Source organism: Schistocerca serialis, chromosome 1, assembly GCF_023864345.2.
Source record: "Schistocerca serialis cubense isolate TAMUIC-IGC-003099 chromosome 1, iqSchSeri2.2, whole genome shotgun sequence".
Lineage (NCBI taxonomy): Eukaryota > Metazoa > Arthropoda > Insecta > Orthoptera > Acrididae > Schistocerca > Schistocerca serialis.
Genome location: NC_064638.1, coordinates 108,104,304 through 108,132,007, shown reverse-complemented (window position 1 = coordinate 108,132,007; position 27,704 = coordinate 108,104,304). Strand labels below are relative to the sequence as shown.

Genomic DNA, 27,704 nt, shown 5'->3' with positions numbered 1-27,704 from the left:
TAGTGAAGCATTATTTGTTTTATATCATAGATATTCAATTGAACTGTTAGTTATATGATGGCATCCATACTCCTGGTTGTCAGTTGAGGTAGGTTCTCCCATCTTTATCCCTAGCTTCCGTGTCGGCTCCCGCCTCCACCAGAAACGCTGCCGTCTCTTCGTACCCATGCCACGCAGCAAACTGCAGCGGTGTTCTCTCGTAACAATTCCTTGCGTTGACGTCAGCGGAACACGCTACCAGCAGCCGCACAATAGGTGAGTGGCCACCGATTGCAGCGAAGTGCAGGGGCGTCTCGTTACTGCTGTTTCTGGCGTCAACCTCTGCCCCTCTCTCCACCAGACTCCTCACTACCTCCACGTATCCCATCTCTGCAAAGAAGTGCAGGGCGGTCATCCCATCACTATCCCTCGTCCTCACATCCGCCCCTGCCGCGATGAGTTCCAGCAGCTCCTCTACATCCCCCTCCTCAAACGCCTCGATCAGTCTCCTGGTTTCCTCCTCTCCAAAACCGCTCCTGTGCGAACATAAAAGAGTCTTACAAAAATGGCTCTGAGCACTATGGGACTCAACTTCTGAGGTCAACACTCCCCTAGAACTTAGAATTACTTAAACCTAACTAACCTAAGGACATCACACACATCCATAACCGAAGCAGGATTCAAACCTGCGACCGTAGCGGTCGTGCGGTTCCAGACTGAAGCGATTAGAACCGCTCGGCCACAACGGACGGCAAAAGAGTCTTACACTCTACACTACCACACACACACACACACACACACACACACACACACACACACACACACACAGGGTTATTTTTTTCCACTCTGTACAGAGAGGATACGTAATAAAAAAAGCCTATTCAGCTTACGTCCGGTAATGCATGGTTTCCATGCTAGAAACTATTTAATCACACTGTTACAGAGACTGCGATCTAATACGTGCTGCACCATGCAGCCATAGTTACAGTATGCATCATCTGCTGGTAATGTTCCTCATACGTCACGCCCTAGCACCCTCTCTCGCCACAGACACTGATAAACTTGTGTCCGATTCACCTCTCCTGTTGATTCACCTTGTAGTCGATGTGATACAGCGTCGTACACAATGATTCCGTATTCGAATTGAGAGATTGCTGAAATGGTGTTTACTTACGCAAATGCAAATGACAATGGGTTGTGGGAAGCATGGTTGTATGAGAAGACCTATCCCCACTGACAACAGCCACAGCATTTAGCGTTTGCAATCGTGTTTCACCCTTTGTCTGAGGGAGTGTCGTTCCAGGAAGCAAGAAGTCTTAAAAGGCACCATACGTCGAAGAAAATGACTAAGCAGTGGACCCGCCCGACGTCCGTGTGGAACATTCTCCATGCCAACTGTTACCCACCACATCACTTACAGCGTGTGCAGCGCTCACTAGCGACAGACTTTTCACATCTGTATCACTTTGGTCACTGGTCTCTTCACCAGGCTCCCCACGATTCCGGGATGTCATCCATCCTATTCACAGATGAGGCCACCTTTACACCGAGTGGTATCTTCAACTTTCGTAACAGTCATCTGCAGGATTGTATGCAGAACCACAACTGTATGGTGGCAGAATCATCAGCACGGGTGCAGCTGGAACCTCTTTATTGTGGGACCAGTCTTCCTTCTACGTCACCTAACGGGCCGGAAATGTTAGACTTTCTTGCAGGTGACCTTGCCTCCTGTGCTGGAAGAGGAGCTATTGATGATTCGAAGGGTTATGTGACCCCTACATGACAGTACTCTAACCCACTTCACCTTTAAAATCCGGACGCTTCTCAGTTGTGTCTTCACTGGTTGATGGATCGGACGAGGGCGATCCAGTAGCATGACCTGCTTGTTCACAGGATCTCAACCCGTGCGATTTCTGGTTATGGGACCTTCTCAAAGGTGTTGTGTATGCCGAGTCCATTCCTGATGAGGAGACAGTGGAGCGGCGTATTCATGCTGCCTTTGATACTGTTTGGAAACAGCCTGGCTGATGTGATCGTGTGAGACAACATACTACTTGTAGAATGAAGGCTTTCACGACCGGGTGACATGGCTGTTGATATACTTTCCGGGTCCGCAATGCGAGGTCGTGGTCGAAGAATTTTTCTGCTCCTTACGTTTCGTCCAGAACTGCGCTGGACTTCCTCAGAGGTGCTGCTCCGCTGAGTCTTGCCGACTGACTGGTCGGGTTTTTTTTTTTTTTTTACTTTGTTGTTATTTTAAAACCTGTACAACAGGCAAGCTGTCAGCAGCACACTACGCTGCTCTTCAGCCATAGAAGATACAAGGAGCAGAAACAGTGAGAAGACGCATAAGTTACAGAACAGTGGGCAATAAAACAGGAGACACATAGAGACAAACACGGAGCCGTTCACACTCGTCGATAATCCACACTGCTAACTGATGACACGATGCACAAACACTGAAGATGACAATGGCACTGGTGAACGATGGAGTGTGACGGTGAACACTGAACACTAAACATGATGGCACACACGAAACACTGATGGCGGTGATCTCCGGCGCGCGAATGTCCACTTAGCGTGTGCGAGTCCGGGGACCTGCCAAGAGGGGAACAGGGGTGAGGTGGGGGAGAGGGGAGAAAAAGGATGCCAATGGCTGAGGAGACGGGGGCAGGAGGAGAGGGACAGGGGAGAGAAGGCCCGGGGGAGGAGGGGGGAGAAAAGGAGGAGAAAAGGAGGAGGGAGGGAAAAGGGAGAGAAGGGAGGGAGGGTGCCCAGAGGAGCAAGCACAGGAGGAGGGCGGGAGGATCAAAGTTGGTATGAGGGGTAGATGGAGGGGAGGAGGGCATCATCAGGGAGGGGGAGCTGGCGGAAGCCACCTTGGGAGGGGGTAAGGAGGGTGGAGAGATGGAGACCGGGTGGGACGTGCGAATACAGGTGCGTCAGCGGGCGGGGGTGGGAGAGAATCGGGGAGACGAGCAGGTGAGGAGGATCGAGTTTGTGGGAGGTGTACAGGAGCTGTATCCTTTCAAGGAAAAGGAGGAGGTGGGGGAAGGGGATGAGATCGTACAGGAGCCGCGTGGGGGAGGGGAGACGGACACGATAGGCGAGGCGGAGAGCATGACGTTCAAGGATTTGGAGGGATTTATAAAAGGTAGGGGGGGTGGAGATCCAAGCCGGATGGGCATAACAAAGGATAGGGCGGATGAGGGACTTATAGGTGTGGAGGATGGTGGAGGGGTCCAGACCCCACGTACGGCTGGAGAGGAGATTGAGGAGACTGAGTCGGGAGTGTGCCTTGGCTTGGATTGTCTGGAGGTGGGGAGTCCAGGAGAGGCGACGGTCGAGGGTGATGCCAAGGTACGTAAGGGTGGGAGTGAGGGCGATAGGACGGCCATAGATGGTGAGATAGAAATCAAGGAGGCGGAAAGAAGGGGTGGTTTTGCCTACAATGATCGCCTGGGTTTTGGAGGGATTGACCTTGAGCAACCACTAGTTGCACCAAGCGGTGAACAGGTCAAGATAGGATTGGAGAAGGTGTTGGGAGCGCTGTAGGGTGGGGGCAAGGGCAAGGAAGGCGGTGTCATCGGCAAACTGGAGAAGGTGGACGGGGGCTGATGGCGGCGGCATGTCCGCCGTGTACAAAAGGTACAGAAGGGGGGAGAGGATGGAGCCTTGGGGCACACCGGCAGAGGGGAAAAAGGTGTAGGAATCGGTGTTATGGATGGTGACATAGGAAGGACGGCGGGAGAGAAAGGAGCCGATCAGATGGATGTAGTTAATGGGAAGGGCGAAGGTTTGGAGCTTGAAGAGGAGACCGGAATGCCATATGCGGTCATATGCACGTTCGAGGTCCAGAGAGAGGAAGATTGCGGAGCGACGGGAATTAAGCTGTTCGGAAAGGAGATGAGTGAGGTGAAGGAGAAGGTCGTCGGAAGAGAAGGACGGCCGAAAGCCACACTAAGTAACGGGAAGGAGGCGGTGCTGGTGGAGATGCTGGTGGATGCGTCGGGTGAGGATAGATTCCAGGACCTTGCTGAAGACCGAGGTAAGGCTGATGGGACGGTAGGAGGAGACGGCGGACGGTGGTTTGCCAGGTTTAAGGAACATGAGGATACGGGAGGTTTTCCACAGGTTGGGGTAGTAACCGGTGGACAGGACTACATTGTAGAGCCTGGCCAGGGTGGAGAGGAAAGAGACGGGAGCTTCACGAAGGTGACGGTAGGTGACACGATCGTGACCAGGAGCAGTGTTGCATTTTGTGCGGAGTGTATCTATGAGATCCTGTGTAGTGATAGGGGGATTGAGTTCCATGTGTGCAATGTTGTCCAAGTACTGGAAACCAGGAGCGAGGGGAGTGACAGAGGTGTCAGTTCGATCGCAGATATCCGGGAAGAGGGAGTAATCGAACTGGGGATCATCGGGGATGGAAAATACATCGGAGAGGGAGGAGGCAAAGTGATTGGCCTTACTAAGGGTGTCAGGGAAAGGGTGATCATCATGGAGAAGAGGATGATAGGGGGAGGGTTTAGTTCCGGTAAGGCGACGGAAGGCCGACCAGTACTTGGACGAGTTAATTGGTAGGGTAGCATTTAAACGGGTGCATGTCTGTCGCCAGTCCCGGCGTTTCTTAGCCGTGAGCAAATTACGAATGTGTCGCTGGATTTGCCGGTGGCGTCGTAGTGTGTCCGGGTCACGTGTGCGGAGGAAGGCATGGTAGAGACGACGGGATTCACGGAGGAGGAGGACAGCCTGTGGGGGTAAGGTAGCACGGTGGGGGTGGATGGCGACAGTAGGGACGTGGGCCTCCACGGCCTCAGACAAAGTCTGCTGCAGAAAGGGGGCGGCATGGGTGACATCGTCAGGGTGGTGTTAGGTGAAGGGGTGGCTATCGACCTGGGTGGAAAGGGTATCCCGGTAGGCATTCCAGTCGGCATGGGAATATTCGTGGACGTACTTACGGGGAGGGTCATTACGAGGGTCGGGGCGGGGGCGACGACCGTCTGAAACGGTGAGGAGGACAGGGAGATGGTCGCTACCAATAGGCTCCAGGACATCCACCGTTATGCGGCCAAGGAGGTTGGGGGAGGAGAGGATAACATCAGGAGTTGAATTGGATTCGGGACGGGTGTGCTGGGGGATGGGGATGAGGTCGCCTTGAAGGGAGGAGAGGAACCGATGCCACCGCCGTAACTGGGCGGCGGAACGACTATGGATGTTGAGGTCGGCGGCGATCACGTAGGAGGAGAAGGTACAGTCAATGTGGGAGAGGAAGTCGAAGGGAATAGGGGCGTTAGGGCGGACATAGATGGTGGCGCAGGTAACAGTAAGGCCGGGGAAGAAGAGACTAAGGATCAGGTGTTTGGTGAGGTCGGGAAGGAGAGGTTGGAGCCTAACGGGGATCTGGCGGTGGTGACCAATGGCAACTCCGCCACGTGCAATTGGGAGGGGATTATCGGAGTGGTGGAGGAGATAGGGTGAGGTGTGGATGGAGTGGTGGGGTTGGAGGAAGGTTTCATTGAGGAGGAAGGCATCAACGCGGTGGGTGGCAAGGGTGTGCTGGAAGAGGTTCTTGTTGGCGGAGAGGGAGCGGATATTGTTTAAAAGGATACGTTGCTGTCGCGCCATGACAGGGATTTAGACGAGGGTGTCAAGACGGGAGAAGGTGAAATCGGCCTGGTTGTTGGAGTAGGTGGCGTACATCTTGAGTTGGAATATGGAACGGGCGGCGAGGGAGATCTGCTGGAGTGTGTGGGGGCGCTGAAAGGGATAAACATTTTGGAGGACGATGGTGAGGAACCTGATGATGTCCTCAGCGGGGGGGGGAGGGGGGGGGCACGAAGGGAATTGCCAGGAGACTGGTCGGGTGTCTGAGAGCGACTTATATATTGTGAGAAAGGGGCGCGTGGTTCAGGTGACACGTGATGAGCAGTGATAATCCATAGCAAAGATAAGGTTGACTATCGATTACCACCTTATCAAAGATAAAAATTGTTAGCAATTTTGTAGAGCCATGATAATCCATAGCAAAGATAAGGTTGAGTATCGATTACACCTTGTCCAAGATAAAAAAGTTGTTAGCAATTTTGTAGAGCCATTGTTCATATATCGCTAAGTTTCATAGCCTCCTCTTTCCTATTAAAATTATCGTGATGTTTATAAATTTCGATAGCTTCTCTATATAGCCGTGGATAGTAATTTAACGTTGTAGATAAAACTTCGGTATCCGAAAACTTCACTTGGTGGTTGCCTGGTTGAAGAGCATTTTCCGCTACAGCTGACTTTTCTATTTTTCCAAGTCGATAAAGACTTTTATGCTCTTTCAGTCGCGTGTTTACGCTTCTTTTGGTAGTACCAATGTAATCTTTACCACAGGTTCATGGAATTTTATACACACCACATATCGACAGGTTAGGGCGTTTATCCTTCACAGATCGTAGTACTTGACTTATTTTCTTTGTTGTTTTAAAGATCGGTTTTATGTCATGTTTTCGTAAAATCTTACCGATCCGATCTGTTACTTTTTTAATAAAAGGGAGAACTACTGTAAGAGAAAGAGATGAATAGAATTTTGCGTCCAAGGAACAGAAACCCAAAAGATTAGAATGAACCACAACGACAGAAAAATACAGTAGTTCTCCCTTTTATTAAAAAAGTAACAGATCGGATCGGTATGATTTTACGAAAACGTGACATAAAACTGATCTTTAAACCAACAAAGAAAATAAATCAAGTACTACGATCTGTGAAGGATAAACGCACTCTCCTGTCGATATGTGGTGTGTATAAAATTCCATGTACCTGTGGTAAAGTTTACATTGGTACTACCAAAAGAAGCGTAAACACGCGACTGAAAGAGCATAAAAGTCTTTGTCGACTTGGAAAAATAGAAAAGTCAGCTGTAGCGGAACATGCTCTTCAACCAGGCAACCACTAAGTGAAGTTTTCGGATACCGAAGTTTTATCTACAATGTTAAATTACTATCCACGGCTATATAGAGAAGCTATCGAAATTTATAAACATCACGATAATTTTAATAGGAAGGAGGAGGCTATGAAACTTAGCGATATATGGACAGTGGCTCTACAAAATTGCTAACAATTTTTATCTTGGACAAGGTGGTAATCGATAGTCAACCTTATCTTTGCTATGGATTATCAGTGGCTCTACAAAATTGCTAACAATTTTTATCTTTGACAAGGTGGTAATCGATAGCCAACCTTATCTTTGCTATGGATTATACTGCTCATCACGTGTCACCTGAACCACGCCCCCCTTTCTCACAATATATAAGTCACTCTCAGTCACCCGACCAGTCAGTCCGCAAGACTCAGCGGAGCAGCGCCTCTGAGGAAGTCCAGCGCAGTTCTGGACGAAACGTAAGGAGCAGAAAAGTTCTTCGACCACGACCTCACATCCCGGAAAGTATATCAACAGCCACAACATGCTACGGCGCGTACACACATGGAAACTGTTTTCAACAAATATTTTAACTGTGGTTGCATGGTACAGCGCCAATTAAGCTGTAGTCTCCGTAACAGAGTACATTTGAATAAAATAACCATAAATTTTCGGACGTAAGTTCATTATGCATTTTTTGTGTTCCGTATCTTCTCATAAATGAATCCCTGGGGTTTGTACACAGTGGAAGAATCACCCAGCTTATAGGACTTATTGATTGAGATATCGAAGCAAGTATGATTTTTTAAATATGATACACTTTTTAACAGTAACCGAAAACAGATGAAAATACGAGTACGTGATATACAGTTTGTTAACGCTGTGGCTCACTCTCTACACCAAAAAATACAAGAAACGTACTAAAATTGGAAAGGAATGTGGCCAGAGTCAGCTACTGGAGTGTAAAAATCGCCAAGCAAAACTCTTGTGAGAAGCTCTCGGATAACTGTGTGTATAAACACTAATCGTAATTATGGTTACATGGAATACTCTTCAAATGAATTAAAGGTTGGTTGGTTGGTTTGTTTGTTTAAAAGGGGGAAACGGACCAAACTACTTGATCATCGGTGCTTGTTCCTATTGTAACAATTCTTCAAGGGAAAGAATAAAGAATCCTCAAAATTACAGACCAATATCCTTAACATCAGTTTGTAGCAGGAGTCTCTAACATATTCTCAGTTCGAATATAATTAATTTCGTTGAGACAGAGAAGTTTCTGTCCATGCATCAGCACGGCTTTAGAAAGCATCGCTCCTGCCAAACGCAACTCGCCCTTTTTTGACATGATATCTTGCGAACCATGGATGAAGGTTATCAGACTGATGCCATATTCCTTGACTTCCGGAAAGCGTTTGACCCGGTGCCCCACTGCAGACTCCTAACTAAGGTACGAGCATATGGGATTGGTTCCCAAGTATGTGAGTGGCTCGAAAACTTCTTAAGCAATAGAACCCAGTACATTGTCCTCGATGGTGAGTGTTCATCGGAGGTGAGGGTACAATCTGGAGTGCCCCAGGGAAGTGTGGTAGGTCCGCTGTTTTCTATCTACATAAGTGATCTTTTTGATAAGGTGGATAGCAATGTGCAGCTGTTTGCTGACGATGCTGTGGTGTACGGTAACGTGTCGTCGTTGAGTGACTGTAGGAGGATACAAGATGACTTTGACAGGATTTGTGATTGGTGTGAAGAATGGCAGCTAACTCTAAATGTAGATAAATGTAAATTAATGCAGATGAAGAGTAAAAAGAATCCTGTAGTGTTTGAATACTCCATTAGTAGTGTAGCGCTTGACATAGTCACGTCGATTACATATTTGGGCATAACATTGCAGAGCGATATGAAGTGGGACAAGCACGTAATGGCAGTTGTAGGGAAGGTGGATAATCGTCTTCGGTTCATTGGTAGAATTTTGGGAAGATGTGGTTCATCTGTAAAGGAGACCGCTTATAAAACACTAATACAATCTATTCTTGAGTACTCCTCGAGCGTTTGGGATCCCTATCAGGTCGGATTGAGGGAGGACATAGAAGCGATTCAGAGGCACGCTGCTAGACTTGTTACTGGTAGGTTTGGTCATCACGCGAGTGTTACGGAAATGCTTCAGGAACTCGGGTAGGAATCTATAGAGGAAAGGAGGCGTTCTTTTCGTGAATCGCTACTGAGGATATTTAGAGAACCAGCATTAGCGGCTGACTGCTGTACAATTTTTCTGCCGACAACTTACATTTCGCGGAAAGACCACAAAGATAAGATAAGAGAGATAAGAGGTCGTACAGAGGCATACAGACAGTCATTTTTCCCTCTTTCTGTTTCGGAGTGGAACAGGGAGAGAAGATGCTAGTTGTGGTACGAGGTACCCTCCACCACGCACCGTATGGTGGACTGCGGAGTATGTATGTAGATGTAAAACAAACAGGACACACAGCACAATACCGAGAAGAAGGAAAAACCACAAGGACGACAGGAGACCAACTAACACTACAAGGAACAAAATAGGCCAAGTAAAACACAGAGACGCAAGAAACTGGTAGAAGAGAGTAAAACGGGAGAGCAGAGTACCCTGGCTGGCTGCCCACGAAAATAAAAGGATAAGCCAGTCACTCTGCAACACATCAAAACCTCCACCATAAAAGCACAAGGGTGGAGGGCACTGAGGAACAAAGGGCCTGCACTGAAACTTATATCAAGTGATAAAACCCACCCTCACGTATAAAATTTAAAACCAGATCAGCCAATGAGGCGTTGTCTGCTAAACTAGGACAGTAAAAAAGAATATGGGCCACTGTCAACTGCGCACCCCACCGACACGGAGGTGGGTCTTCACGGTGCAAGAGGTTGCCATATAGCCATATGTCGCCCAAGCATGGCCAATGCAGAGTCATCAGAGAGCCACAGAGTACCTGACAGAGGCCTGCATGGAGGACGTTCACACATTCGTAGTCTCCTTAATGGCACACAGTTTGTTGTGCATACTGAGACTATGCCATTCTGTCTCCCAAAGCCGAAAAACTTTTCTGCGTAATAAAGAATGCTGGTCAGTTATTTTAATGCCGCCCTCCATAAGCGGTTTCCATGTAGCCTGTTTGGCCAGCCTGTTAACAAGTTCGTTGCCTGGGATTCAGACGTGACCTGGGGTCCTGACAAACACCACTGAACGCCTGGGCCATTCCAGGGCATAGATGGACTCTTGGATAGACGCTAGAAAAGGATGGCGAGGGTAGCATTGGCCGATTGCTTGTAGGCTGCTCAAGGAGTCTGTACACAGAAGAAACGACTCCCCAGGGCCTAAATGTATGTGCGCAAGAGCACGAGATATAGCCACCAGGTCTACAGTGAAAACACTGCAGCCATCGAGCAAGGAATGGGGCTCAACAAGGCCTCTGAACGTTGGCGAAGCCAACGTGACCATCAGCCATTGAGCCGTCGGTGTAAACCACTCCATATCCCAGGAAAACATCAAGAATCGAAAGAAAGTGGCAGCGGAGAGCCGCGGGAATAACTGGGTCCTTAGGGCCATTTAAAGGTCTTGGTGAAGCTTTGGCCGAGGTTTACACCATGGAGGTGTACGTGAATGGACCTCGAGTAGAAGTGGTAAAGAGAAGGACTCCGGTTGAGACAGAAGCGATCAGACACGAACCGCAATCATGAATCCTGACTGGGGCTGCTGATGCGAGAGATGAACCACAGTGGTTGGGAAAACAAAACGGTAATTCGAATGTGCAGGCGAACTACGAATGTGTGCAACGTAACTGGCGATCAGTTGTGCATGCCTAAACTTCAATGGAGGGACTCCGGCGTCCATCAGGATGCTGGTCGCCATACCCGTCCTAAAAGCTCCTGTCGCTAGTGGAACTCCACAGTGGTGCACTGAGTCGAGTAAATGCAACGCTGAGGGTGCCACCGAACCATAAACCAGACTCCCATAGTCATGTCGGGATTGAACAAGGACTCTGTAGAGCTTTGGCAACGTAGAGGGATCTGCACCTCAGTTGGCGTTGGTCAGGCAACGGAGGGCGTTGAAGTGCTGATAGCACTTCCACTTAAGCTAACGAAGATGAGAAAGCCAAGTCAATCAGGCGTCGAAAACCAGTCCTAAGAATCGATACGTCTGCGCTACAGTGAGTGGATCGTAATTAACATAAAGTTCTGGTTCCAGATGAACATTACAACGCTCACAGAAGTGAATGACACAAAACTTTGCTGATGAAAATGGGAAGCTGTGGGCTAGAGCCCATGACTATGCCTCGTGAATGGCTCCCTGCAGGCGTCGCTCAGGTACACCAGTAGTGGAGCATCGGTACGAAATGCAGAAGTCGTCTGCATACAGAGAAGGTGAGACATACGGCCCCACAACCGCTGCTAGGCCGTTGATGGCCACTAAAAATGCACAGTGAATACAGAGCCCTGATGGACCCCATTCTGCTGGATATGAGGGGAACTATGGGAGGCACCAACTTGGACAAGGAAAGTACGGATCGATAGGAAATTTTGGATAAAAATCGGAAGTGGACCCCAGAGACCTCACTCATATAACGTGGCAAGGATATGTTGTCGCCAGGTCATGTCTTAAGCTTTTTTTGTAAATCAAAAAAGATGGCAACAAGGTGTTGGTAGACCGACCTCGGCGGAAACCGCCCTGGCATGGAGCCAGTAGGTCACGTGATTCCACGACCCAAGAAAACCACCGACACACCATACATTCTAGCACCTTACAAAGAACGTTGGTTGAGGCTGATGGGGCGATAGCTATCCACACCAAGTGGGTTTTTACCTCGTTTGAGCACTGGAATGATTGTGCTCTCCCGCCATTGCGATGGAAAGACACCATCGCACCTGATCTGGTTGAAGAAGACGGGGAGATATCCTTGTAGTTGAACAAGAGATGTTTAATCATCTGAATGTGGATCCAATCCAGTCCAGGAGCTGTGTCGAGGCAATGTGCAAGGGCGCTGAGGAGCCCCCACTCTCTAAATGGGGCGTTACAGTGTTCACTATGCCTTCTAGTGGACGAGAGGACTTTCCCTTCCATCACCCATTTGAGGGCGTGAAATTCTGGGGGTAATTCTCCGCTGCAGAGGCTCGAGCATAGTGCTCAGCGAAGTGCTTGGCAATCCATTTTCCGTCGGTAAGTAACACGGACATCGACGGTAATGCCAGGGATACCTGTTGGGGTCTGCTACCCAAAAACACGTCTGATCTTCATCCAGACTTGGGAAGTTGACGTATGGAACCCAATGGTCGAGACGTACCTCTCCCAACACTCCTGTTTCGAAAGCTGGCGAACGCGGACATGGAACCATTTATAAGCCCTTAGGTGCTCGAGATATGTGTGAAGCTTATGTCGCTGTAGAGCCTGCCTACGATCTTTAATGGGCTCGGCAATTTCTGGCGACCACCAAGGTACTGTCTTTCGCCGGGGGGCACCCTAAGGAGCAAGGGATCGCGTTTCCAGCCGCAGAAACGATCGTTCTAGTGACTTGCTCAACGATCACATCGTTGGTAGCATGTGGAGGAAATTCAATGGCGATAAAAGAGGTGAAAGTTTCCCAGTCTGCCTTTCTTAGAGTCCATGTGCATGACGCCAAGGGAGCGACAGGAAGATGGGGAAATGGTTACTAGAACAAGTCATTATAGACTTTCCAGTGGACTGATGGGAGAAGTCCTGGGCTGCAAAGTAATAAATTAATGGCCAAATAAGTGCCATAAATCACACTAAAATGTGTGGGAGCCCTAGTATTTAGGAGGCAGAGGTCGAACTGAGACAGTAAACATTCGACCTCTCTACCTTGTCCAGTAAGCATGGTGCCACCCCATAAGGGATTATGGGCATTAAAATCTCCCAAAGGTAGTAGAGGTTTAGGGAGTTGTTGAATCAGTGCAGCCAAGATGTTCAGGGGTACCACACCATCTTGAGGATGATATACATTACAGACAGTTATTTCCATTGTTGTCCTTATCCTGACAGCCACAGCTTCAAGAGGAGTGTGAAGGGGCACAGGTTCACTACATACTGAGTTCACAACATAGACGCAAACTCCACCTGACCCTCTATTATATTCACTATTGTTCTTGTAATATCCCCTACAGCCGCAAAGGGTAGGGGTCCACATTGCCAGGAACCAGGCTTCCTGGAGGGCAGTGAAGAAAGCAAGTGTAAGGTTTAAACAGTTCCTGTAGCTCAGCCAGGCGGTTGAAAAAACAGTGGCAATTCCACTGGAGGATGACGTTATCGTGAGGCAGGGAAGGAATGAAACGCCCAATGAGTCAGTTTACGCCTCAGGGTCACCTGCTGCCACTTAGTTCCTGAGCAGTCTTTATCCATTGTATCTGAGAGCCCGGCGAGATCCAGGTCCTCAGTGGATGCCAGAATCTCCACCTCACCCTCAAATGCAGAGCTTTTAAGTAGTGGTGGTGTGGGTGACACAGCTGCAATTTCCTTGTTCTTGAGGGGTCTTGCTTTTTGATTTTTCTCACTGCTCTTTGGGTTTCTCTGACTAGGAGGGCTTCTTTGATTCGGCCTCCAGGACTGAAGAAGATCGTGAAGCCCTACAACCAGCTGCTTTTGGGTGCTTCAGCCACTGGTGGGTGTCATCTTTTCCAATAGTAGAAAACTGGGGAGGTAGTGAGCCAAGAGACACCTTCCTACTGAAAGGAGCTGAAGAAGACTTACGCATCTCTAACTGAGAAGTGGTGACGAACGTCCAAGATGGTTGGGGGGGGGGGGGAAGCAGCGCTCCCAAGGTAGGTGGTGTGCGAGCAACAGGGAGGGAAACGACCCCCCTCCCCTACTGTCAAGGGGGCAGGAGTAGTCTTATCGCTCTGAGAGCCAACTGGAATTGACTGAACAGATGGGGCTAGAACTGTTCCCGTAGTGGCGGTGTAAGAAGTCCGAGGTACAGGATGTACGTGGTCAAATTTCCACTTAGCCTCTGTGTAGATCAGTCGATCCAGGATCTTTTATTTTATGATTTGCCATTCCTTCTGGAGAATCCTGCAGTGTGGTGAGCAAGGGGAATGGTGATCTCTGCAGTTGACACAGATGAGAGGTGGGGCACATGAAGTATTGGGATGTGATGGACTTCCCCAGTCACAACAATACCCTGGACCATATTTAAGCTCTTATGGTGTGTGATACAACCACAGACACTCCCAGCTTGTCACAGGCGAGTAGTGCCTGTGACTTGGCATAGGAAGCTGTTTTTATCAAGACTGAGCCCGATCGCCTTTTCTACAATCCCTCCACCTCCCCAAACTTGTCCTCTAAATGTTCCACAAAAAACAGAGGCTTCGACGACATGAAGGATGCCCCACAAACCCTCGTAGATATGAGGTATTGGAGTAAGATTCGCTGCCATCCTTAGCCTGACACTCCTCCCATGGTGTGGCCAGGGAAGGGGACGATTTGGGGGTCTTACGTTTTTGCATTATAATTAGACCTTGACCGCTTAGAGACTGCTGGCGTTGCGTCGCCAGCAAGAGATGGAGTAGTACGCTTCATGGCATGTCATCCGCCCTGATGCAACCCAGTCTGACCAGGGGCCCTCCCAACGGGCGCCACCCTACCACAACAAAGGCCACCTGGCAGGATGGCCATTGCTCAGAGTCCCAATGCCCCAGGGTGACAGGCATCTACCTCTTGGCATACATGGGGAGTTAACGGCACAGGCATCAGCAGAGCAATCCCTGTGTGGCCAGGGGGCTACAACCAACATGGTACATGGTGCCCCATCACAGCAGACTGGCTACCATGCTGGATATCAGGTACAAACAAGCATACTAGTCCATTATCATCGTCAGTGCAGTAATCAGTACTGCACAGGGGATGGAGGAAAACGCACCCAGGAGGGTGACCTAGCCCAACAGCTAGAGAATGAAAGGAAGTGTAGATCCACATCAATGAAGGATGTGTCTGAAGGTGTCGGAGAAACCGGTATCTTAGAGTAAATTATTATTTAATGCACTTTGGTGAACTACCATTACATGAGGGGCATTCAGTAAGTAATGTAACTTTTTTCTCCGCTAATTTCGGTTGAACAAATGCTCAATTTGTCGTGGAACAGAGGAATATTCGTGCTTCAGCCCTTACAATTTCATGAAGTTCCGATAGAAGGTGGCGTTATTCATAGTTTTCAAAATGGCGTCTGTAACGGAGGTGCATTCGAAACAGAGTTGTCACTGAGTTCCTTTTAGTGGAAAACCAGAGCTTCGCAGAGCATCTTTGGTACTTACAAAGTGCCTACGAAGACCGGGCAGTAAACGTAAGTGCGCTGAGTTGTTGGACGAGCCACCTGTCGTCGCAGTAAGTTCACCTGTCCGGTCCCCCGCTTGCTGGACGGACGCACACAGCTGTGACTGCTGCAATGTTGGAAATACGGATACTCTCATTCCAGATGATCGACAGATCACAAAGACCTCGGTGCACAGCTGCAAGACTGTTGATACCGCTGACACACCAGTTGCGGTACTCATAGGTGTGTGTCCGTTGGGTTCCCCGCCGCCTATCAGAAGACCATGAAGAGCAACGAGGGAGCATCCGTGCGAAATTACTTGTGCGTTACGAGGCTGATAGTGACAAGTTTTCGTCGAACATCGTCACAGGCGATGAAACGTGGGTTCATCACTTAGAATCGGAAGCGAAGCATCAGTGCATAGAGTGGTACCATACCACCTCTCCTGCAAAGTGAAAGATCAAAGCCGCACCCTAAGTTCATAAAGTCATGGTGACGGACTTCCGCGATTCTGAAGTGTTACACTGTTTGATGTCCTCCTTCATAGTGCAGCGATCAACTCTGAAGCATATTGTGTTACCCTCGGGAAATTCTTCAGGGACACAAAAATGCAAACAAGCTCTTCCTCCTCCTCCTCGACAACGTAAGGCCTCACACGAGCTGACACACAGGACAGGGGCTCATAGAACTGCATTGCACTATTCTTCCTCATCCACCCTACAGCCCGGGTCTCCCACCTTTCCACTTCCATCTCTTAGGCAGAATAAATGAGGAACTCTGTGAGAAGAAGTACGTGGACGATGGGGAGGTTGTTGATGCAGCAAGAAACTGCAATGTCGATCAGAAGAGTGATACCATGTGAGCATACAGACCCTCCCAGTAAGGTGGATTAAGGCCATCGCACTGAATGGAGGTTATGGTGAAAAAGAGGGTTTAGTAGCCATAAGAATGGGAAATAATATGGTGTATTGGAATTCTGAATAAAACCAACCTGCATTTAGAAAAAAGAAGAGTTGCAGTACATACTGAACGCCCTTCATATCTATTCTTGCAAGGCTGCCTCAGCTTCCTGACCACAATATACAGGGTGAAGTGAAATTCGCGCATTCGGGCTTCGCAGTGCAACTCCTCATACGCCAGCGATAAAAAAAAAAATATCTCACAAAATTTCATCCGGCGAGTACATCCGGCAGAAAAAGGACGTTAAAGAGTGGCAATTTGGCAACACTGTAACCACATGTATGGTAAGCATCTTTGTGAGCACACAGTCCTCTTACTGTACGGCTGATGCAGTGGATAGTCTTTTGGGTTAGCATGCAGCAGGTCGATGGTTCGACACTGGGTTTAGGCCTATGTTTTTTATTTGGTAAATGTAGTGCAGCTTATGCGGTATCTGGCAGCTTAATCGTCAACAGCGATTACCACGGGTCCTCTAGAAAACACTTGAACTTACGTACTACAATCGTAGAAATTGAAGGTTGGTCAGCTTTCAAAGAAGCCCTTTTCATGTCATGGAATTTCACAATTACCTCATCCACTAGATGTGAAACCTGTTTTCTTTGTATCCTCCTTCAGTGGTCCCAGAGATTAGTAGCAACTATTATTCTTGCCTCGTTCAAGTCCTTACATTTAGTTAGGGCCTTACGTTACCAGTAGGACTACCAATGTGTTTTGCTAGGACCTCACATTATTATACCCGCTTGTATAGAGATGCTATAGAGATCTACAAGCACGAAAATAATTTTAATTAAAAAAAAAAAGGAGGATTAAAACTAGACAAGATACGGTGGTCGACTTTTTACCAACGAAGTGACAATAGATTATCTGTAATCGAGAGACATGGCACTAGCCAGAGATAGTTTTAAAGCCGGAAGCACGTGATGAGTGGTGGCGCCATCCAAGCGCTCTATATAAGCGGGACCTCCAGCGCCTAGCAGCCAGTCGCCGACTCACCTCGGAAGATGCCAGCAGTAGACAACGAGACGTCAGGAAGTAAAAGTAGTTTTATATATGGACCACGGCAATTCAGCCCGGAAGTTTTAAATTATGTTATCTGGCTAGTTTCTCATTTCTGTTACTATTTTTGTAAGTACCGGATGGCAACTGGATGTTTTAGCCTGTGGTAGACTTGTGGACACTCCCACGCTAAACTTGTGGTTTGCGAGCCATCTGTAGTGTACGGGTCAGGTCATAAATGAGCCAAATTTGAGGGAGATCACACTGATTTACAATTGAGAACCAAATCTTCAGTTATTTTATTGCCGATTGTAATTGTAATGTGTGGAAATTTTGAAGCCTACTTATGACTGATTTCTTTGTTAAACTTAAAGTGTCTTGTTAATTACTCATATACCTTGTAAGATAGACCTTCAGGCCTGTTTCAAAACTGACTTTTCAATACAACCATTTCAACACAACCATTTCAACACAACCATTTCAACACAACCATTTCAACACAACCATTTCAACACAACCATTTCAACACAACCATTTCAACACAACCATTTCAACACAACCATTTCAACACAACCATTTCAACACAACCATTTCAACACAACCATTTCAACACAACCATTTCAACACAACCATTTCAACACAACCATTTCAACACAACCATTTCAACACAACCATTTCAACACAACCATTTCAACACAACCATTTCAATACAACCATTTCAATACAACCATTTCAAAACAACCATTTCAAAACCAACTTCTCAAAACCAACTTCTCAAAACCAACTTCTCAAAACCAACTTCTCAAAACCAACTTCTCAAAACCAACTTCTCAAAACCAACTTCTCAAAACCAACTTCTCAAAACCAACTTCTCAAAACCAACTTCTCAAAACCAACTTCTCAAAACCAACTTCTCAAAACTAACTTCTCAAAACTAACTTCTCAAAACTAACTTCTCAAAACTAACTTCTCAAAACTAACTTCTCAAAACTAACTTCTCAAAACTAACTTCTCAAAACTAACTTCTCAAATCTAACTTCTCAAAACTAACTTCTCAAATATAACTTCTCAAAAGTAACTTCTCAAAACTATCTTTCCAAAACTATCTTTCCAAAACCAACTTTCCAAAACTAACTTTCCAAAACTAACTTTCCAAAACTAACTTTCCAAAACTAACTTTCCAAAACTAACTTTCCAAAACTAACTTTCCAAAACTTTCAAAACTAACTTTTCAAAACTAACTTTTCAAATACTAGTTAATTGTTTTAATTGCATTTCTTAATTGGTCCTTCAGGTTGGTATTTCTTACAATCAGCCCTTCAGGAGTTATCCGTTATTACTTGCATTTAAAAAAAAATCTGCTGTTCAGGTGGTATTCGTTGTGGCAGTGATATTTTTTTAAAACAACCCTTCAGGCGTTAATGGTTGTTGCTTTTTTTTTAAATCTGCCCTTCTGGGGTTTTGCTTTGGGATTTCTTTTATTTCAGTCTTAGCTTGTTTTCTATATTAGTCCTTCAGGCTGTGGGTGAAAAATTTAATCTGGCTAGGTTGTTACCAGTGTTTTTAAAATAACTCATAAATTGTTAAAAATCGCAAGCTTGTACTGTCAAGGCCAAACTTCTATGGTTATTTGCTTTTTTGATAGTAAAGGTATCATGCATGAAGAATTTGTTCCTATAGGACAGATCGTCAGCTAAGAGTTTGTAAAGACATCCATCAAAGTATCAGGAAAGGTGTGAATTAAATGAGACTAGACGTTGCAGACAAGTGGATGATGCACCATGAAAACGCCCCATGTCACACAGCCACTTGAAGGCACTGCTTTTGTTCCACAGCCCCCATATCCACCGGATCTGAAATGTCCTGACTTTTCTTTCCCAGAAATTGAAAAAAAAAACCTTAAAAGCACTCATTTCGGGACTCTGACGAACATTCAAATAAATGTGACCGACATGTTAAATGTCTTAGCATTTGAAGCCTTTCTGCGCTGCTAACAAGACTGGAAACAACGACTCCGCTGGTGAATAACTGCCGGAGGGAATTACTTTGAAGGGCACAATACTTTTGACAAAAATAAAAGCTTTGGTAGCCAAAAAGATTCGTCTCGTTACTTTTCTCATACACCTCGTATCATGGTATTTATTAAAACGAAAAATGAGGAAAACCACCAAGATAATCAGGGAAGCCGCCCCTAAAGTTGCAGATCCACAAAATGAGAAACTAATAAGAAACAGCATTCATTCTACTAAGAACGTCTTAACAGGGTATGTGGCCCATATACAGGCCTGCAAAACATTAGTCGAACATGAGAATTTAAAAACTCAGGTCAACTGTGAGCCACTGTAGAAAAATTCCTACTAGCATGCCCAATTACAGATGTATACGAGCTAATTTTTGACAGAGAAATGGGTAGAGAAGATTTTAATGATTTTTCCCTTTCATTTCTGAAATGCGTCAGAGGAAAAGCCACGTTACATTACGTGGCATAAGTGTCTACTGTTATGAGAAAGAGATTGGTTGAACAACGGAAGTCTCCTGCAGTATCTGTTGACGATTACTTTATGATAATTACACGTCTGAAGTCCTTTGTTTATGGACGTGTGTATGTTCTGTATTTCGGCTAAGATAATATGTGGGACCTGTGGGAAAAAGACAGTGAAGGAAGTCTAGCTTTCTGCCTACCCTGCAAAAAGCAGGGGAAAACGCACAGTGAACAATAGGATTTGTCTTACTTAACAAATGCTATTGACAATACTGACAGAGGACAGACTACTTAGAATCACACTAACTTAGTACTCCGTCCATGAATGAACTAGCAGATACAGAAAATACTGGACTCAAATCTAGGAAGCGTAAATCGCCATCTAAGCGGTTAAGAGAAGAACTACCGGCTGTAAATTTAAAAAGGCCTTGCACGTGCTTAGCAAAAAGACAGCTGTTTGATGTCGCCATTCAGACAGACAGCTCTGCTGAAATGCCATCTCTTTCCGTCAACTGAAAACAAATGCTAGACGCTGCCACCCAAAGTGATTAATCCTATATCTTTGTAGAAGTATAAAACACAAATAGACCCTCAACGTTTGTATGATAGCTATAGTGATACGCTAAGTTTCTATGGAATAGAGAAGCTGGTTACTCTACACACATCTTAAGGCATCTAGTGCGCGTGTGCCACCCAAGTGAGATTTCGTTATCTTCACTTTCCCCGAATTCAGTTAAAAACAGCGACTCTTCCATCTTGGACAGGCAAGCGTAACGCACTCAGCCAAGACGCATGCAAAAAAGAGGAATCTGATTTACAACAACTTTACAAACAGATATCCATCTTTTGATTTGCAGCTCCTTGTATTGGCCGTGTTTGCAGTTAAAATTTTTGGGATTTGAGGTCCGCCAGTTACGCAAAATAACCGTTTTTCTCAGTACCCAAACACGTTTTGGCATTACTGTGCCATCATTAGTGGGTTTTCGTTTTTATTTATTCATTAAATTTGGTGAGCCTGAATTTTTTGGACCACTTGTGTTAATTATTACAGGTAGCTTGTCATGTTTTCGTGTGGCAAGTACTTCCATTCTCCGCATCATGACAAGCTACCTGTAATAATTAACACAAAAGTGGTCCTTAAAATTCATGCTCACCAAATTTAAAGAATATATAAAGACGAAAACCCACTGATGATGGCACAGTGGTGTCGAAACAAGTTTTGGTACTGAGATTAACGGTGTTTTGCGTAACTGGTGGACATCAAATCCCCCCCCCCCCCCCCCCAAAAAAAAATTAAACAAATCTTACCACATATCAACGCATGGCATTTGATCATAGAAAGTCATGTCTGCGTTGTTTCTTTCATACCCACTCACAACCCAGCAATCAGTCGTTACGATCACCACAATTGAATACAAAGAGCATCCTGACGCTGCTACACGAATTACAGAAGCCTACGGAAGAACAGAAATTCAATGAGTGCAGGAAGCGCACTCTGCACCAAGGAAGAATCTCCAACACGCCTAAACAGCGTAAACCATAACGAAGAGGAGATCCTCAATGGCAGCTGTAGTAGTTCCCAACAGGTGATCAGAAGTCACGAAACTCCGTCAGTTGTATGAAGATCATGCCGTAATAGTGCAAGATATTAACGCAGATACCAGTGGATTTACTCTCACCATGTACTTCCAGTAATGAAATATTTACACACATTGAAAAGCTAACGCACACATTTCAGACACGTTATGTCAAGCTAATTGTAACTGTTCTTCAAGCAGATGCTAAATCTGTGTCGTGTCGCAGTGCAACACTATGTGATAGGGGCCATGAATTACAGAGGCTGTTCTCGAACTGCAGTTTTACACCGATGAGCCAAAACATTATGACCACATGTTTAACAGCGTGTTGTTCGACTTTTCAAAGACAGTACAACAGAGATTCTAATTGCCACGGCTTCTACAAGTCATTGAAGTACGAGGGTAATCCCAAAGGTAAGGCCTCTATTTTTTTTTATAAATACAGAACTATGTTCGTGTGGCAGTTGGTCACACTGTTATGAAGAGTGCTTCACGCGCTATGTGTAAACATGCACACGTCGCTCTGAGGGGCTCAGTCTTGGCTTGGCAGCCGTTGAGAATAGAGCTCCCGTTTGATGTTACCGCCAAGTGGGAATTGCGCGCAATTATTCGGTTTTTGAACGCAAAGGGCACTGCACCGATTGAAATCCATCGCCAATTGACGGAAGTGTACGGTGAGTTGTGTATGGATGTCATAAATGTTCGTAAGTGGTGTAGAGTGTTTGCAGCTGGTCAGTCCGAAATTCACGAACAGAGGAGCGGGAGACCATCAATTTCTGAGGAGACAGTGTTGAAGGTTGAGCAAAGCGTGCGTGAAGATCGGCGGATCACACTGGATCATCTCTGCATGTTGGTTCCTGAGGTTTCCCGAAGCACCGCTCACAGAATTTTAACGGAAACATTGAACTACAGGAAGGTGTGCGCAAGATGGGTGCCACGCATGCTGACTGAGGACCACATGTGGCAACGAGTCGATGCTTTCCTTGCAGCCGAACAGGACAACTTTATGGACTCAATTGTCATGAGTGACGAAACGTGGGCATACCACTTTACACCTGAGACCAAGCAACAATCACGCCAGTGGCGGCATTCTTCTTCGCCAAAGCCGCGGAATTTCAAGCAAACGGTGTCTGCCGGTAAAGTCATGACAACCGTTTTTTGGGATCGGAAAGGGGTATTGTTGGTCGACTTTATGCCCACTCGGACCACAATTAACGCTGACAGGCACTGTGAGACTTTTAAGAAACTCAAACGGGCAATTAAGAACCGGCGTACACATTCTCCATGACAACGCTCGCCCACACATCGCTCGACAAATCGTTGCTCTCTTGCAACAGTCTCAGTGGAACAATCACCCACCCACCCTATAGTCCTCACTTGGCGCCCAGTGACTATCATCTGTTCCCTAGGTTAAAATAACATTTGGCCGGAAAGCGATTCAGCTCCGACGACGAGGTGAAAGAAGAGATTCATAACTTTCTGAACAGCACGGTGGCGGGGCATACAAAAACTGCCACAGCGTCTACAAAAATGCATCGGTAGAAATGGTGATTATATCGAAAAATAGCTCAATGTTCGAGCTGTAGACTGATGTAAACCACTGTAGAAATAAACAGGTCTATGTACTTATAAAAATTAGGAGACCTTACATTTGGGATTACCCTCGTATGTGGCACCAGATGTCTACGCCCAGGTGAAGCAATTCCTGCAAAGTAAGAGACGGCTGTCTACTGGCACACAGCTGGCTCCCGATGTGTGTTCCAATGGATACATGACAGGCACATTATCTGGACATGACAGTGTTATTTCACTGTAGCACGATTCTGACTTTGCAACACAGACGGTTATCCTGCTGGAAGATGTCATTACCTGAGGGTGAGACTTCAAGCATGAAGCGATGCAGGTGGTCCGTAATGTTCAAGTATTTCACAGCCATCATGATGCATTTTATTACCATCACAAATCTAGTGGAAGCCCAACTCAATCTACCTCTTAACACAAGGCATCTGTGGTTCAGTGCACGTTTCATGTCGATGTCAGAGTAAGGACCCAACCATCGACCTGTTGTAACAAGAAATGCGATTTATTCGACAGGCCATATGTTTCTATTGGTCAAAGGGCTGAATACTCTGTGATGCTGTGCCCTCTGCAATCTTAACTACCTATGTCGTTTGGTCAACACAGGAATACGTAGGGGTCATGTGACGTGGAGCTCCAGGTTCGACGATGGCCTTTGAACGATGTGCTCCGAAACACTTGTGCCTGCACCAGCACTGTGTCGTCAGACCTACCACAGATCGCTACCTGTCTAGAGTTACACAGGAGGGATCCTCCGACCTCTACGTTTCGTGAAGATACGAAGTCGTCCAAAACCATACAGCCTACTCCTCGTTTCACCATCCTTCGACCACTTTCCATAGGTGCTCACGACAGAAGTAGGCGAACAGGCGACCACCTTCGCCTTCTCAGAGATTCCCGTTTGCAGCCGCAGTGCCACAACAATGGGCCCTTTGTCAAAAAGGCTTGTATCAGTGGATTTGCGCATTTGGGGCCCGAATCTTCGCTATAATGGCTTCCCTTTCATCTCTGTTCCGCTGAAATTCTTCTCTTACTTCGCCACATGCCCGCTACAGCATCAGGAGGCATTCAACCTAATAGTGGGCTGCGGACATAATGTTTTGAGTCATCAGTGTATGTGCACAATCATCCTGGAAATACACCTACTTACCAGAACAGGTCGTGAGAAATCTCCAATGTAGACGTTACATTTACGAGTGTCTCAGCTTTTAGGTATGTTCATTGGGAAGTCACCTCACGACAGAGAACTAGCGATTATAATCTGATAAATTACTGATTTACTACTAAGGCCTACAGAGTGATTTACAATTCAAGACGGTAAAAAACAAACTTCACAAAGAAAACTGGGACCTTCTGTGGACTGGGTTCGGTTCCCCACCCTTAAGAGACCCCAGAGACCATGTTGGCGAAAATGCCTTCGAATTAGACTCGATTTGGGATGGGATAAGGACTCTTACACTGAGGATTCCATTCAAACTAGCACCGTGATGTAGTGGATATGACACTAAACTGTTGCATGAAGGGTGGTATGTTCAAAACTCACCTGGACTGTAGAATTTTAATTTCTATATTCGGTTCGAGTACATTCTACAAGTATCCACAAATGTCATGAATCATTGTACTGGAATGTTCTGTAGCTGTGTATTACTGTTTGTGTTCTGGCTGGAGGCAGTTCGCTCCACGCCCTTTTATGTGCAAGTGCTGAACAAACATTCGTTAAGTGAAGTTAGTGTTCGTCATTAATTTAATTACACCTTCTTCTAAGTGACATTCTGGTGGAGACGTTGGGTATTGGAACTTACGATAGCGCAAGTTATCGACGACAGTGGCTCCAATCAGGCCACGACAGAGCCGCCGTTTACGTGGTGAGAAACTTCAGTTCGAGCCATATTCAACACATCGCAGTCTATCGGAGACAGAAGAAGACGAGGACGTTAGGATGACAGCAACTGTGTGCCACCCCATGAGACATCCTTCCGGGTTCTCTGGTGACGATGGACAAGATCCAAACAAGTGGCAGAGGGTATATAAGCGTATAGCCTAATTTAACAAATGGGATGGCACCGTGTGTTTGGCTAACGTATTTTTCTACTTGGAGGGCACTGCCAAGCAATGGTATGAGAACAACGAGGAGAAGTTCACAAGCTGGGAACTATTCCGGACGGAACTGCGCAAGTATTTCGGCAAAACAACGACAGAAGTGCGAGGCTGAAGATAAACTAAAGTTCAGGGCACAGCGTCCAAGAGAAACTACAGCATCCTACCTTCAAGACGTCTTGGAGCAGTGTAAAATAGCGGATGTTAGACTGAAGGAGGAAGATAAGGTTGCACATCTCATGAAGGGTATTGCTGAGGACATGTATCAAGCCCTACTCCTGAAGGAGGTTCCGACAGCTGACGACTTCATAAAGTGGTGCCAGTATAACGAGACAATGCATCAAAAAGTTTGAACGGCTTCCAAACGTCGAATCGATGTCTGTGATGGAGGAAGGAACTGATTTCGCAAGTGTTCTTCGTCAGATAGTGAGAGAGGAAGTTCAGGAGGCACTTTGATTGCATGGAGAGCAAAAAATCCAGACGCTTCAAGATGTAAGGGAGGAAGTGGAACGGACATTGAACCCTATCTCTCGTCCTTCATTTCCCTTTGAAACGGTGAAAAAGTCGATACCCAGGCGGAGTCACATTCCTACAATATAACATGAGCAACCTGTCTGGGCTAAGTTAGTGGCATTCACTGGAAGGTTATTACTAGCACCATGGAAAACTTCATGCAAGACAGGGGCGCCGAGGTTTGTCATCTGCTTCTGTACACAGCATCACTGTTACAGAAATGAGTACCTACTACAGCACCATTACTAGGTCACTCCCTAACAGAGAAGCAGAGAAATGTGGTAAGAAGACCCAGTATTGTGTGGACGCTGCTCAAAGCTTCGGTGTTGCTGTGATGTCATGAGGGTGTTGTGGGTGAACACAGAGCATATGAGCGTATGTGCTTACAGTACCTTGCCTACTAGATATCTGCTGTATGTAACATGACTCTTTGGAGCTTGATGTAAAATTCCCCCTGTACCGATCAGGGTTAACAAACTAATTTAACTACGAAAACTGATGGGATACAGTAAGAAAATAGAAACAAATAATGCAACAGGCAAAGTTGTAAGACTACCCTGCACAGTGGTAGGCGCACTGAGGCAGGATGTATGATATTTTGAATACATTGAAAAGTACATCGTGATCATAAGTAGGAAGTGCTATCATCAACTCATGGCTGCCCACATTTGTTGGCTTCCCATGAGATGTTTGTTGATGCTGGGGCTGGCAGAAGCAACGCTGCTGACAGATGCAGATGCAGAGTTTCACCTGCCTGCTCAAAGGTGTCCACCTGGCTGTTGAATGTGTACTGTGAGACATGGAACTGAGTGAAGGGAGGAAGTCTGAATTTGCGACATGTCACCATTTACATCAGGGCATGACAAGTGGTAGATACATTGCGGCATACTGTTATGTTCCTGGTGCTAGTGAGGATCGACATACTCTTCATTTTCGACTTCTCGTTATCCAGCTTAATACCAGTAAGAAGTATCTCATCAGTAGCAACTGTGACGCCAAACTACTAGATGCAACTTTTCGTCGAGAGGGTTGTGATGAGCTATACATCAGGCACAAAAAATCCCGAGCACTCGCCTGCTCGAGTACAATCTGCAGAGGTTACTGTGTGTTTCCCTGCTGGGTAGCACACCTGTGTACTCACAACAAGAACGTCTCCTGCTGAGAACACAATAAACATATCTTTTTTTCTCAGAACAGGCATAATGCCAAAACCTACATACACATATGGTTTAAATGAACTAGCGACTGCAAGTATTGATGAATTGCTTAGAGATCAAAGCAGTTCTTGAAGTTATAAAATATTTGGCTCTTCCAAAGATTTTGTTAGCTTATTTATCTCGTAACAAACATTTCAGTTCATAGATCTGTTGTACCAGTCACGAAAAGGCAACAAAAGGTTTGTGAGCTATCACCAGATGAATTTTGTAGTCTTCACTGAAGGTATATTTCCCAGCACAAACACATCTACTTAATTCAATGGTAAACATTGTAGGCTTACAAAAAACACACACACAGAAAACACACACACACAGAAAACACCCACACAAAACACACACACACACACACACACACACACACACACACACACACACACAAAACACACACACACACAAAACACACACACACACACACAAAACACACACAACACACACACACACACACACAACACACACACACACACACACACACAACACACACACACAACACTTAGCGCTGGAAAACACAGATTAGCATCTTGCTCTTATGCTTGTGCTTACCTGATTTTTGTCGGTGGCTGCCCGAGTAGCCAACACACTTCGACCACATCCTTGGGCTGGTTGTGCACAGCATTGGCCCAACCCTGAGTGGCCAGCACCTGGAAGTTGGCCTTTATGAAGGCGACGGCGGTTTTCGTGAGGCTGGGGCATGTGTGCCTGACAGCGAGCACTGCTGTGGCCGCCGCTGACTCTACAGTCAGCAGAGAAACCAGCTGCTGCTCACACACTGTCTTCAATCCCGACAAATCGTATTTGTCTGCTGCTGCCAGAACTTGGGGAGTCATGCTGGACGGATGTGGAGTCCTCAGTGTGTGGCAGTAGGCCAGTAGCTCTCTTAGCACCGGACCCTCCACGTCTGTTATGGTGACCTCATTGCTGCTGGACTCCAGCGTGTCGTGGCTGAACATTGCGCTGAAGACGGGGCTCCTCGCTGCCAGGACGGCCCTGCGCGCCATCAGCCGCGTCTCTCCTGCCACGAGAGTCACCATGAGGCCCTCCCCAGCGTCCAGTAAAGCGTCTAGGTCGACAGCTGCAGTCTCTTCAACCTTGGTAACGGATTCCATTGCGGGTGATTCT

The 27,704-nt window shown here is 46.5% G+C and overlaps 1 protein-coding gene across 1 annotated transcript; it reads right to left on the bottom strand.

Moving 5' to 3' along the window:
* LOC126457058 (uncharacterized) lies at positions 1–27,704 on the bottom strand. The gene is made up of 2 exons (XM_050093057.1): positions 27,129–27,704; positions 1–515 (listed from the first exon to the last, which is right to left on the bottom strand). Exons 1-2 carry the CDS (start codon positions 27,689–27,691, stop codon positions 80–82), a joined length of 999 nt encoding a protein of 332 aa, XP_049949014.1. The 5' UTR covers positions 27,692–27,704; the 3' UTR covers positions 1–79.